At 32.9% G+C, this 13407-nt stretch overlaps 2 protein-coding genes across 2 annotated transcripts in view; both read right to left on the bottom strand.

The window, feature by feature from the left end:
- Positions 1–13407, bottom strand: part of LOC115879954 (MICAL-like protein 1) — a 246258-nt gene that overhangs the window by 210063 nt on the left and 22788 nt on the right. The window lies entirely within an intron of this gene.
- Positions 1240–6302, bottom strand: LOC115879973 (insulin-like growth factor-binding protein complex acid labile subunit). Its single transcript, XM_030897047.1, has 2 exons — positions 5743–6302; positions 1240–1952 (listed from the first exon to the last, which is right to left on the bottom strand). The coding sequence occupies exons 1-2, from the start codon at positions 6161–6163 to the stop codon at positions 1351–1353; spliced, it is 1023 nt and encodes a 340-aa protein (XP_030752907.1). The 5' UTR covers positions 6164–6302; the 3' UTR covers positions 1240–1350.

The following is a 13407-nucleotide window of genomic DNA, read 5'->3' as shown; positions in this document are numbered from 1 at the left end:
AATTGTTATATCATCATTTTTTCGAAAAAAAAATATTAATTAAAAAAAAAATTCCAAATTTATCATTTCAATCAAAAAACTATATCTACTCAACATGTTTATTTTTTGTCAATCAAGACATGTATTGACTATTTTCATTCTAAATATATTGAGAACGGTTGCTTTTAGCGATTTTTACCAAGAGGCATTATTTACATAAAAAATCACGGAAATGTATATTCTTTCATTCAGTGCTTTTATACAGGTACGGACGAAAAGTTATTACTCATCAAAAGAGTTAAAACATATATAGGTGGCGCCCCCTCGAAATAGGAGTAATATTGACATCAAAATCAAATTTCTCATCTCAAAATACTCCCCGATACCAATTTTCATCCAAATATTGACTTTACTTGAGAAATTATTTGGAAAAAATCGAAATAAAAATGAAACTTCTACACCCTATATCTCCGAAACTGAGCACTTTAGGACATACATTTATACGAACATTTTTACTTATTTTTATCTACAGAATATGCTGCAAAATAAAAACACTAAATCACCACAATACACCAAAACACTTTTACTTTTACACTGAACGCGCGTTTCGCTAACCATGTTAGCATGATCAGCAGACTAAAAAAATCAGTTTATAATCATCTGCTGATGATGCTAACATGGTTAGCGAAACGCGCGTCCAGTGTAAAACTAAAAGTGTTTTGGTGTATTGTGGTGATTTAGTGTTTTTATTTTGCTGTGTAACACCAAAGGTTCCAACCCTCAGCTGTAATACAGAATATGCTGCCGAAGTTTCCGGAATACAGTTCGGACCACCCTGTATATACTTGATAATAATATAGTAACATAGGTAGTAGATTAAATTTAGAAAAAAATCCATTGGTTCTCAAAATTTAAGCAAAAAAATGCTTTTTTAATTTTGAAAGTAAAATAACTTGGATATTTTAGACTTATTTGAAAAACGGTAAAGGGAAAATATGTTTCTTTTATTATATTTGCACTTATTAAAGACTCTATATGTATAGTATTTAAGAAATTAGACACAGAATGTTAAAATATCACAAGAATCAGTATGTTTGGGAATACAGACATTGCATTATTAACATATTAGGGTTTTACATGACATTTTTTTTCTCACAATTATTGTAATTCAATTTTTAATCTTTAATATTTTTTTATTATTTTATCTCTAACATTTTAGTAAAATAAACAACAATACATTTTAAACGGTTTCTTTATTAAAAAACACAGAACAACGTATTTACAAAATATAGTTAAATAAATTAAACAATCTTAAGTTTATACAATTTGAGGTAACTAAATTAAATAAAGTAACGGTAACTTAATAATTATTTAATGGTAATCATGAGTTATAAACGTAGAATTTTTTAAGCTGTTAAACATATCCATGTAAACGTGGTTTCCATATAAATTTAAATGTCGTAAACCAGTCAATTTTAAGAAAGGAATTTCTGACAAATTTTCTAACTTATTATGAGATAAATCTATTGATATTAAGTTACTGGATTTTTCAAAAACCTTATCAGGTAAATTTGTTAAGTTATTATTATTAAGCTGTAAAAACCTTAGCTTGGAAAGCCGAAGCTCTCCGGAAATATAAGTTATATTATTATAATCTAAATATAAATACTCCAGATTCCTCAAGTTATTAAAAACTTCACAGTCTATTGTTTCCAGATTGTTTTTTGTTAAAAACAGAATGTTTAAAGCAGGTAAGCCCCAAAAAGTATGTTCGTCGATTATTTGAATCTTATTTTCATTCAAGTACAAACTTTCCAGTTCCATTAAGTTTTCGAAAACATACGAAGGTAAAGTTTCCAAACTGTTCTGCGATAAATCCAAACTTTTTAATCGAAAAAGATTTGCAAAGCTCTTTTTGTTTAATAATTTGATTTTATTATCTGCTACATTTAATACCTCCAAATCAGATAAATCTAAAATATAAAAATATTTTAGTTAGAAAACTTACACTCAGATGCAAAAAAATGCAAGGGAAAAATTTTTGGTCTAAATTAAAATATTATATTTTTTTATTTTTAGCCCTATTTCCTTGATTTTTTTAGCAAACTGTATACAGGGTGTTTCAAAACAAATGCGAAAAACTTTAGGGGGTGATTCCTTGTTCAAAATAAAGGGTAGTTTGCTTCATAAACGTTGGGTCAAAAGTTAACCATTAGGGAGATATCGCGGTACAAAGATGGCGGAAAAATAATATTTTCATTTTTTATCTTGAAAACGAAAAGAGATAGACTAATGAAATTTTATGGAAGCATTACTGTTATGAAAACACACTTTCTGGTATTTTTTTTACTTTTTTAAAATGAGTGGAAGGGGTTGAAATAAACTACCCCTATCATTCTTGTTAATGAAATTTAAACAACAATCTTATCAAACACATGCAAAAAAATTAAATTGGATAGTTTAGTTTGTTTAGAAACTTTTTTATCTCTTGTCTTTTTTTTTCGATGAAACTCACCGATTTGGAATTAAAAATAAAATGTAAAGCAGTACATGTCAGGACAAAAACATTTATAGATAAAGAACCTAGTGGGCTGCTGTAATTTTTTTATGAAAAAATCTAATCGCCCGCTGGGACTTTTTAGGATCTTTCTAATATTATTTTATTTCACGTTACTATACTGCAATACGTTATTATCTTACTATCAATTAATTATTCCGAAGCCTTTTTATGATCTATTTAATTGCGTAAAAAAAGGAGTCCTGACATGTAATGATTTACATTTTATTTTTTAATTTCAAATCGGTGAGTTTTATTAAAAAAATACAAGAAATAAAAAGTTTCTAAACAAACTAAACTATCCAAATTAATTTTTTTGCCTGTGTTTGATAAGATTTTTCTTTAAATTTCGTTAACAAGAATGATAGGGGTAGTTTATTTCAACTCCTTCCACTCATTTTAAAAAAGTGAGAAAATTACCAGAAAGTGTGTTTTCATAACAATAATGCTTCCATAAAATTTCATTAGTCTATCGCTTTTCGTTTTCAAGATAAAAAATAAAAACATTATTTTTCCGCCATCTTTGTACCGCGATATCTCCCTAGTGGTTGACTTTTGACCCAACGTTTATAAAGCAAACTACCCTTTATTTTGAACAAGAAATCACCCCCTGAAGTTTTTCGCATTTGTTTTGAAACATCCTTTATAAATATATCAACTTTAATTCGTAAACTCAGTTTATTATAAACTTTAATATTTCACTTATTATACAGGGTTAATCGAAGACTTATTTTTACACTATTTTTAAAACAAATTGTGCAATAATTTCGTGAACAAATTTTCCTACATTATTTTTCGGCCAGAACCATGTCTCCTGAATATTTTGTTTTTTTAACTCATGTCAACACATGTCTTAGTTAATTTTTAAGAGCAAAATGAACTTGCCACAAACATATTGTAATTTTTTGAATTGTTGTTACTTCTTGATGTTATTCTTCATAATGACGAGGTGGCTTTGATAACAAAATTATTGTTGTGTATGATTGTTAGTGTCGAAGATTATGCAAAAGTCATTGATCTTGGTGAAGATGGCCGAAATGATGAATATTCGCTTGGTCCTTGAAGAAGAATGGGAAAACATAACAAAATATATTAGCAGCCTCATTAACTGTATGAACCTAATGGAACTCGAAAACATATTTTTCAACAAGACGAGGCACCGCCTCAGAACGCTGAAGCTATCTGCAATTTTTTTCAGCCAATTTCGAAAATAATTGAACAGCTAACCAAGATCCCAGCCGTTGGCCGTCCAGGCAGCCGGACTTAATGCTTATGGATCTAATCCTATGGATATCTTTGCGGAAGAACAAAAAGGTTCTTATTTTTAAATTGCCCGAAAATCTAGACAAAAATTAGAAATACTTAGCGGTTATGCGAGGGTATCTTTCACCGCCACTGAGTTAATGAATTCCACGAGAAATGTTCAAAAACGGCCCCGTTTGTCCATAACAGAAGTCGGTCGATATATCGAACACCTGTAGCAAAATCTTATGTTTTGGTTTGCTATTATTTTTATTGTTATTGGGTATAGTTTAAATATGTTGATGTTGATAAAAATGTTTAAATTGTTATAAAATACTACTTCTCTGATTGCAAATATTATTTTCGTTTTAATTGCTGCTCACAGCTAGAGTTTTTTGCATTACAGCCGGCGTGTTCAAAGCCTATATACTTATTCAAAATGGGGGAATTTTTAAAAACTCTATATCTCGAAGAGGAATCGAGAAAAATATCAAGTGTGCTATATTTTTGGAAAGGTAATTTTAAATTATTTTGAATGAATTAAAAATATACAGGGTGTCCCATATAAAAAATCAAGTTTTCTGTTGATAACTCTTTAATTATTAATTTTAACAAAAGTATACTTAAACCATTAAATTCTACGTAAAAAGGTGCTTTGGAAATATTTTCATGCAAATACAACATTTTCCATAGCAAAGAAGTTACAGCAATTAGTTAAAAATGCACTTTTTTGAAAAACACCCCATAACTCCGAAACGGTAATAGATATCGATATGCGGTTTTCACCATCATGTTTTTGATAAAAATTGAGCTGATATTAGAGAGACACCGATATTAGTTTTTGTATATCTCCTATAGAAAAGGGTTGTTTCCCTTTAAAAGCGTCTAATTTGGCCCACCCTGTACACTTAGTTATTACATTTTTTTAATATACCTAGTTCTGTTAGTGTTACTAACATTTATAAAAACCAAGCCTGTATCGTAACTATTTAACGTTTTTTAAATTTTAATATTCTATTGAGTTCTAATCAGTGTCGATATATGTCATTACGATAATTTTAGCCACCAAAGCCACCTCGCGATATGAAAAAATTACATCATAAAGTAAGGATAGTTGAAAAAATTGCAAATTATTGGTGGCGGACACTCGAAGAAGTTTCTGAGGGCTTACGATCAAGAAAAATCAAAGATCTTCCTGGGTTTAAGTAAGAACAATCTTCGGATTGTCACGGGGTTTTTAACAGGACACTGTCTCCTCAATGAACACCTCAGTAGATTGAAACTAAGAAGAAACGGCGAATGCAGATTCTGTGGGGAAAGTGGGGAAACACCAGTACACTTCATCACTGAGTGCGCCGAGACGACAACCATTCGTACCATGAACTTTGGTACGACTGATATTGGAGATGGAGAACTACCCTCTATAAAACCGTCCCAGATACTGGCTTTTGTCAAAGCCCTGGGACTGTATGATGAGTTATAACTCAAGAAAGGGGGACACAATAGATCTGTAAGGTCGTAGTGATTAACCCCCCTCCCACTCATTCTAATTCTAATTCTAAATTGGTGGCGAGTTCACTTCGCTATTAAAAATTAAAAGCATGTGTTGACATGAGTCAAAAACAAAATGCTCAGGAGGCATGGTTCTGATCGAAAAAAAATAATGTTTTAGAAAAAGGTACTCACGAAATTATTGCACTGGGTGTCTTAAATTTAGGGTAAAAAAACAACCCTTCAATTAACCTTCTATAATAAGCCAAATATATAATAAAAAAAAACATAATAATATATAATAAAAAACTGATTTTATGAATTAAAGTTGATAGATTTATATATATATATAGTTTGTTAAAAAATTCATGAAAATAGGGCAAAAAGTAAAAAAAATATATCACTTAAACTTGACGAAAAAATTCTCCGTTGCGATTTTTTTGGCATTTGAGTGTATAATATTGGAATGTTACCTTTAAAAGTATTTTCTGGTATTTCTTTCCATGGATTCTTGTTAAGCTGTAGATATTTTAAATTATCCAGTCCAAAAAAGGCATTCTTGCTAAGAGCAAGACTAAGGCTGGATATTATTTGGCAGGTTTTTAAATTCGGATGTTTGTTATGAAATATAGCATCTTCTGCCAAAGTAATGTTCTTGCAATTTTTTAAAATTAATATTTGGGTAGAGTTGGTTACGAACGGTTCCAAACTATTATCCACCACCTCTAAACCAACGCATGTCAATATTATTTTGTTCATCGTATAAGAGCACTTATTGTTAAGTTCAAAAACTTCGGTGTTGAAGACCATCCCGCTTTGAAGCACAACCACAACAAACAAAGAACAAATAAATTTCTTCCAGAAATCTACACAAACTAAACAAGTTCTACCCATATTTGAGGTTATGGCACTCGTTTTGAACGATGTTTAATTATTACTGAACTTCGTCGTGTTAATGGTGATTTTAATTTAATAGATCAGAGGTTATCAAGTTAATACAATAACAAACATGCTGGGTGTGCTGTCAAAATGATATAGTACTTAGTATATATGTTTTATTAATAATAACATTCAAAGAAAACTGTGAACCTGGCTTTTGATCTAATAAATTCATTAGAAATATGCATTTCGTACAATGTTCAATTTTCTCCTAAATGTTTGTTATAAATAGATGAAGTCATAATTATAAATAAATATTAGTTTCAAATTTATATATCTACTATATATTTTAAGTTTAAAAATAGTATGGGTGTACGTATGTACATACAAATATTTATGCACTTGGAAAAGCTGGAATTAATGAAACAAACTACAACTACGTTGGGTATAGGTTGGGAGGGTTTATTTCTTGAAAAAAAAGTTGCTAAGTAATTGTGAACGGGTATTGTTAATTTAACGTTTACAGACGCACCCAGGGATGCACTTTAGGCAATTATGAAAAAGTTCGGAGTATCCAACAAATTTCTTATAGTGTGTAAAAGCCTCCAAAACAAGTCAAGAGTGTTACCATTATGGATCACTGAGCGATCCGTTCCTAACAAATATAGGAGTTAGGCAGGGATGTGTCTTAGCGCCTCTCCTATTCAACATATTCATAACAGCGCTCTCCATTATAGTGGACAGCAAACTGCAGAAAAGAGGAAGAGGAATTAGATACAGATACGACAACGGTCTGTTCAACATAAAAAATCAGGGCAAAAATACGTATAAAATTCATCACAGAATTTCAATACGCTCATGACTGTGCTCTAGTTGCAAAAACTTTACAGCAATTACAAGAAATGCTGAACACATATACCTGGGCGTCCGAGGTTTTGGGCCTTAAGCTGAACATCGATAAAACTAAAATATCATGCGCACACCCCCGGAAGATCACAATAATGCTATAAAAATCAGAGAAGAACTATTGGGATATGTAGCGGAATTTAATTACCTCGGCAGTTTGATTTTGGAAAAGGCCAATATCGACTCTGAAATTCAACACAGGGTTAGCAGCGCCACAAGATCATTCTGGAAATTAAAAGACAGGTTTTTCTACAATCATGACTTGAGCACAAAAATGAAACTTGCAGTGTATCGAGCAATAATAATCCCCACCATGTTGTATGGAAGCGAAACCTGAGTGCCGTACCGCTGACACATGAACGCATTAAACAAGTTGCAACAGAGACACCTTAGACAACTCTTAAGAATCAAATGGTTCCACTATGTCTCAAAAAATGAAAGCAAGTCATGATAACTAAATCCCGCTTAAGATTGGTTGGTCACGTATGCAGGATGTAAGAAAATCGCCTACCAAAAAAAGAACGCAATGGAGAAGAATTGTAAACTCAGTTAACAGCTCTAACCAAAGAGTAAAGAGGCGACAAAGCAATGAGATTTTTGAATATCCGGAGTGCGGAAGGGAGATAACATCACGTATCAGTCACAGAAAAGCTCATAGAAGAAAACGCCTTGCGTTACTATCGCGAGTAATAGCAGTGGTAAGTAGTAGTAGTAATTTGACGTTTGTATTGTTTTGACAAATTTGCCTAACAGACAAAAAATGCTTAACGTTTCGGGAAGTAGGTATATCTCTTCCTTTCGTCTGAAGCAAATTTGTTTATTAGTAAATCACTGGTCTCCGTTGGATTAACGCAGAAGATAACTATTTTATTTTGTAGATTTATGATATACCCATAGGACTTTTTTAAAGAGATGAATCCGCCACAGATGTATATTTTTAACGTAAGTATTATGTAGAACAATCGTAAATTCATTTTGCAGTAACTACACTAAAACCCTTAAAAATGTAGACAACTCTTCCCGCATATTTAGAAAAAGACTAGAGTGAAAATCTCAATTAGAAAATCTAATGTAGTGCTTTTTCTCAGAGCGCTGTCTTTATACATCATATTTTCGAATAAAAAATATTTAAATTTTAAGAAAACTATGAGCATGGTGAAAGAAAAATGCCTTCTCCGACACACTTTCCTTACAAGTTCATCACCAATTGTTAAAATTTTATAGCGTCTGTTTTCTCCAGACAAATAAGAAAAGGAACAATGGGACGTAGACTGCCTTATTACGGAATAATTCCCATGTCGCGTTATAAATATAAATTTAAATAGGCCCCGGTCCATCTCGCTTCTTAAAATACGAATATAATGGACTATGGTAATATCGGCTGGTTCCCATCGACTTTTAAAATGGATTCGCCCGAATCGGACACCGCGCGGTGAGCCAAGTCATGGCCCTTTGTAAACTAACCATAGACGTTTCAGTTTGTCGCAGACTTCAATCTTTACACCAGAGGCGGATATATAGGAGGGTTGGGGGTAAGCGCCCCTATCAATGACCTTTCAATGGATGGAGTTAGATTGTCTTTCTAATTGGGAAATTAAATAGAGCTTCAAAGTTCTCTTCTTATATCTAGATTACTATCTCCTGTCATATCCATTTTAAACAGTCTGACAATTTGGATGGCCAGTAGTAGTGTGTCGACTGCAGTGCAAGAGGTACTGGATTCGATCCTCAGCCAGTAAAGCCGTTATATTTATTTGTCTAAATAGAGCAACCAGCGAGCCGCCACCTTAAAGAAGGGATTGGCAAACCACCTCGAATATATTTGCCTTGTACAGCCTCTCAAATACTGCCATTAGGATTCGGCGATCACATCACAAGTACATGCGAGAGGTAGCTGACGCTCTGTATAGAGTATGACACTCTAAGAAGAAGAAAAAGAAGAACAATTTGGAGTAGCGATGAGCAAATGCATTACCAATCCCCCATTTGTCTTGGTCGTGCAGTCTAATAAGTATTCTTGGTCCTGCAGTGTTTAGTCTTGATCATGCTGCAAGACTCTTGCAAGTCTTCCACTATTTTGATAAATTTATACTGGAGGCAATTTCTAGAAGGAAAATCTTTAAAAATTAATGTTCAAGTAATTTAAAGCCAAATAACATTTTATAAAGAAACAATAATTGTCTCATAGAAATATTGCTTTGAATATTAAGTCCTAGTTAATACTGCACCGACAAATAGTGTACTATTTTCTAATAAAAATATTGAAAAAAAATCTGACAGATGATGATCAAAACTGTTGAGTTTGGTGAACGAAACTGGTGAACGAAACGCACGTCCAGTGTTAAAAGTGTTTGGTTTGGTTTGGTACTCTTGTAACACAAAATGTTCTAAGCCCTGTATTCTTGTGGACTTACTTAGCTGTCAATTACGCCGTTAACAGTAGAACAATTTTATTCAAATGTGTGTTTTATTATTTTGATTTAATTTATGATTGTCCAAAATTGAGTTGAAAGAAATATACAGGGTGTCTCAGATTTTAATCGGGAAAATTTAATAGACGATAGAACTTACAAAAATAAAACAAAACGTTCATATCAACTTGTAAGATTTAAAGCTTCCTTTTCGAGATACAGGGTGTTAAAGTTACTTAAAAAAGAAAAAAAAATTAAGATATTTGAAAAACTATTTAATCGATTTTGATATAACTTGACCCGTTTATAATACTTACTATGGGACTTAATTTGGTGTAATTAGATTTAGGTTTAATGGCCAGGGGCGGCGGTGGGGCATCACTGTTAAATTATTTTAAAGGACAAATAGGCACACCACTGCTTTCTTAAAGTTTAATATTATTTTTGTTTAGTAATTAAAAATATTATTTTTTTGTTTCCTGACTTTTTTGTTTATCTTGCTTACTTCTTGCAAAAAAAAATTCTAATTGGTAATTAATATTATAATTGGTATTCTAATGGTACTCTGTATCTCGAAAAGGAAGCTTTAAATCTTATTAGTTGATATGAACTTTTTGTTTTATTTTTGCAAGTTCTATCGTCTATTAAATTTTCCCGATTAAAATCTGAGACACCCTGTATATTTACCTCCCTAAACATATCCAAATTAAGAAGTATTCTTAGTTTGAAAACACATCTTAAACATTTTTCGACTATTCCAACATTATTACTACGGCTTCCTTTAAAATTTCATGCAAGATTTGAAAAAAAACGTAAAAAGTTTAACACTATTTTTGTATTATTTGAACACATTCTCATGCATGCTACAGAAAGTAACTTTTGGCAAACATTTATAGGGAATGTTTCCCATATTTGACCCCAGAAGTTACAAGAATAATTTCTTCTTGAAGGCAATAATCAATTATTTTATTCTTTTTATCTTGGCTGTTGGGTGCATGTAGATACGTCGTACCCTTGTGCTCTTTAGCACCAGCCGCCACTGTGGTTACGTACAATATCTCTTTTGTGAAAAGAAGAGCTTTTGCCGTCACAGTACTACGTCTATTTAAACCTTTAGCCAGTATTTAGGCCTCCCAGTTTGGAGACTTTGCTGCGGGCGCCTCCGAATAACCAGTCCTTTTTTTGTGTTCCCATAGTCGGGATGAAAAAGCAAAAGTTGTCCATCGGTTCGAAAGATCTTTAGCCGCCACTCGATCGAGTTTCACTTACGACAAAACAAAAGTGTTCGAGAATCCATGGACAGATAAGCTTACAGCCACTACCTCAGAGTAATAAGAAATAAAAATACGTAGTTTATAATTATATTTCTTTGACAGCAACGGCATAATCACCAAAGAGTCAGCACAAGCAACATTAAAGATTGGACGCTAGAAGAGCCTAAACAATAATGGACAAGTATCGCATAAGAAAAAAACAAAAAAGAGTTTAAAAAAACAAAGAAGAATTTATTGGTTAACTATGGAATAAAACAGATTAAAAATTGCTACTACTACTGCCATTACTCGCTGACGAGTAACTGCCAAGCATCATAAGATGGTTACACACGGCGTTTTCTTTCATAAAAAAGCCCGATACGTGATCTCTTTTCAGCGTTCCGGATCAACATTTGTTGTCTCTTTACTTTTTGGTTGACGCTGAGTTTATGTTCGCTATGAATTGCAAACTGAGTTGACAATTCTCCATTGCGTTCTGTTGTGCGCTGCTTCTTCCCACTGATTCTGCATGCTTATGCCTTTAAGTTTTCTTGAAAAATATCCTTGTACGTTTTGAGTTGTCCACCCGGTTTCCTCTTACCATCCACAAGCTCACCGTAAAAAAGGGATTTTGGTAGGCGGTTTTTTTGCATCCTGCATACATGACCAGCACATCTTAAGCGAGATTTAGCAATCATCACTTTAACGCTCTCGCAGCCAGATTTTTTAAGGAACGATGCCTCTAAAAAACTCGATATGATTGAGACAGGGTGGAACCCATTTAAGTCTCGCGTACCAGTAAAAAGACAGCTCTATAAAGGTTGATTCTCCCTATACCTTCCATATCAGCTCCCTTCCGTTTCCCTTCCGTTTACATAAAATATTATATCATGTAAATGAATAGGACAATGCACAATCCGTTCCGTTTCCTTTCCGTTCCATATCCTTTCCTGAAGCGTATCGGAAACAGCGTTATCAAGTTCTTACATTTGTACCAGCTTTGTTAAAATGTTGCTGATATTTGTTTATTCTTTCACCTCTTAATTAAATCTATTACCTTTTTCAAAAGATACAAATTTTTAAAATAAAACTTTCGTAATGATATAAATTGTACAATAAAAAGTATGGAACTGACAGGGAACGGAAGCTTACGTATAGCATCAATACAATAAAAAATACGGAACAGATATGGAATGGATATGGAATGGAAACGGAAGGTATAGTGAGAATCAACCTTAAAATGGACCTGTTCTATAATCCTTAAGTAGAGACTGTACCTTGGTACCCTGTCAAAAGTGTATTCTCCTATTCATAAATGCGATGAGCGTAATTATCCTGCAGCCGGATACTGTACTACAGCTTTGTTCAGGGACTATTCGCATGCGCACTTTAAAAAGTGGCGTTCGCGGATGAATAAATTCTGAATTTTAATAACAGTTCTGCGTTCGCGGATCTCCTCGAATCGGTTCATTATTGGTTCGGAATCGGTCCTAGCAGTCCTCGGATTTATGTTAGGACTAAAAATTCGGTTCTGCTAATCATGCGCATTACGTCGACATTGATCGGATCGTCGTCAGCTGTTTGTGTTAATTTCGTTATTTGTCAATTGGTTATTTTGGTGTTTTCCTTGGATTTTGGTATTTTTGGTGTTGACACGGCACATAAACAATAAATTTACCTTCTTAGGCGTAACTCATTTTTTGCGATTTTTTTGTTTGTTTCGTCCCAATAACAAATAAAACAAGTATTTTTTACCAGTTTGTTTACAATAACAAAAATATGAAAAAAAAAGATATGTTGTTAAGTGCCACCTGACATCTGACAGTTTGGAGCATGTTTGGAGTTTTCAAGGTTCTATAAACGTTCGCGGAAAATATAATCTTTACTGGTTCATAATGGTGGTTCTTTACTGGTTCTGGCATGCACTTTACATGAATCAAAAATTAGTTCTGAATTAGAATGGAATCGGACCCCTGAACAAAGCTAATACAATATAAAGAACTTCCAGTGAAATAAAGCACACTCGATGGAATAACTATTACTTCGAACCAGAAAATGGGCTCTTAACAAACTTAACAAAGAAAGATTTTATCTGTCAGTGGAAAAAATCGACCGTGTCGGCGCTTAGAGCGATGAGAAGATGGGACGAGAGAGAATACAAGGACCACGAAAACGTGTCGTAACGAGTTCACACGGTGTGTGGGTTGTGGGACACCCTTCGCTATATAAGAACTCTTTTACCTTTAAATTCGAAAATATATTTTAGTAGTACTCGTAGTGCCGAAAAACATCGGGTTATTTCGGGGTATTTCATAGGTGCGTTGATGAGGACCAAAATCAAAGGCATACTTTTAATTTTTAATGATAAAATTGTTGTAAATCATTAATGGCTTCTTCAAAAGCGAATATAATCAATAAAAATAACGCTATACCGGGTGCGTCTCGAAAGTGGCTCACCCCTATAGCTTTTTTATTTTTTCAGACAAATTTGGTATGTTAGTATATGACATTGACGTTGATTGACGCATTCAATTGTTTCTAGTCACTTCCTGTTTCACCGGAAATGACTACCACTTTTTATTTTTAAATGGCACCTCGGTATATTTCTATTTTATTAGATAGAAAATGACACTCTGAATAGAATGACAATGATCATATGTCAACTTTTGACATTTTTGCTTAAAAACAA

Source organism: Sitophilus oryzae, unplaced genomic scaffold (genome assembly GCF_002938485.1).
Source record: "Sitophilus oryzae breed Bouriz unplaced genomic scaffold, Soryzae_2.0 scaffold_1067_pilon_pilon, whole genome shotgun sequence".
NCBI lineage: Eukaryota > Metazoa > Arthropoda > Insecta > Coleoptera > Curculionidae > Sitophilus > Sitophilus oryzae.
The sequence above is the reverse complement of the archived record's forward strand: the minus strand, read 5'-3'. Positions and strand labels throughout refer to the sequence as shown.

What these genes read in the sequence shown, in the direction of transcription:
- LOC115879973 (XM_030897047.1), bottom strand. Translation starts at nt 6,163, where the DNA reads ATGGGTAGAACTTGTTTAGTTTGTGTAGATTTCTGGAAGAAATTTATT. An exon ending in ACCAGAAAATACTTTTAAAG is followed by an intron (nt 1,953 to 5,742) that starts GTAACATTCCAA and finishes TTTATATTTTAG; the next exon opens with ATTTATCTGATTTGGAGGTA.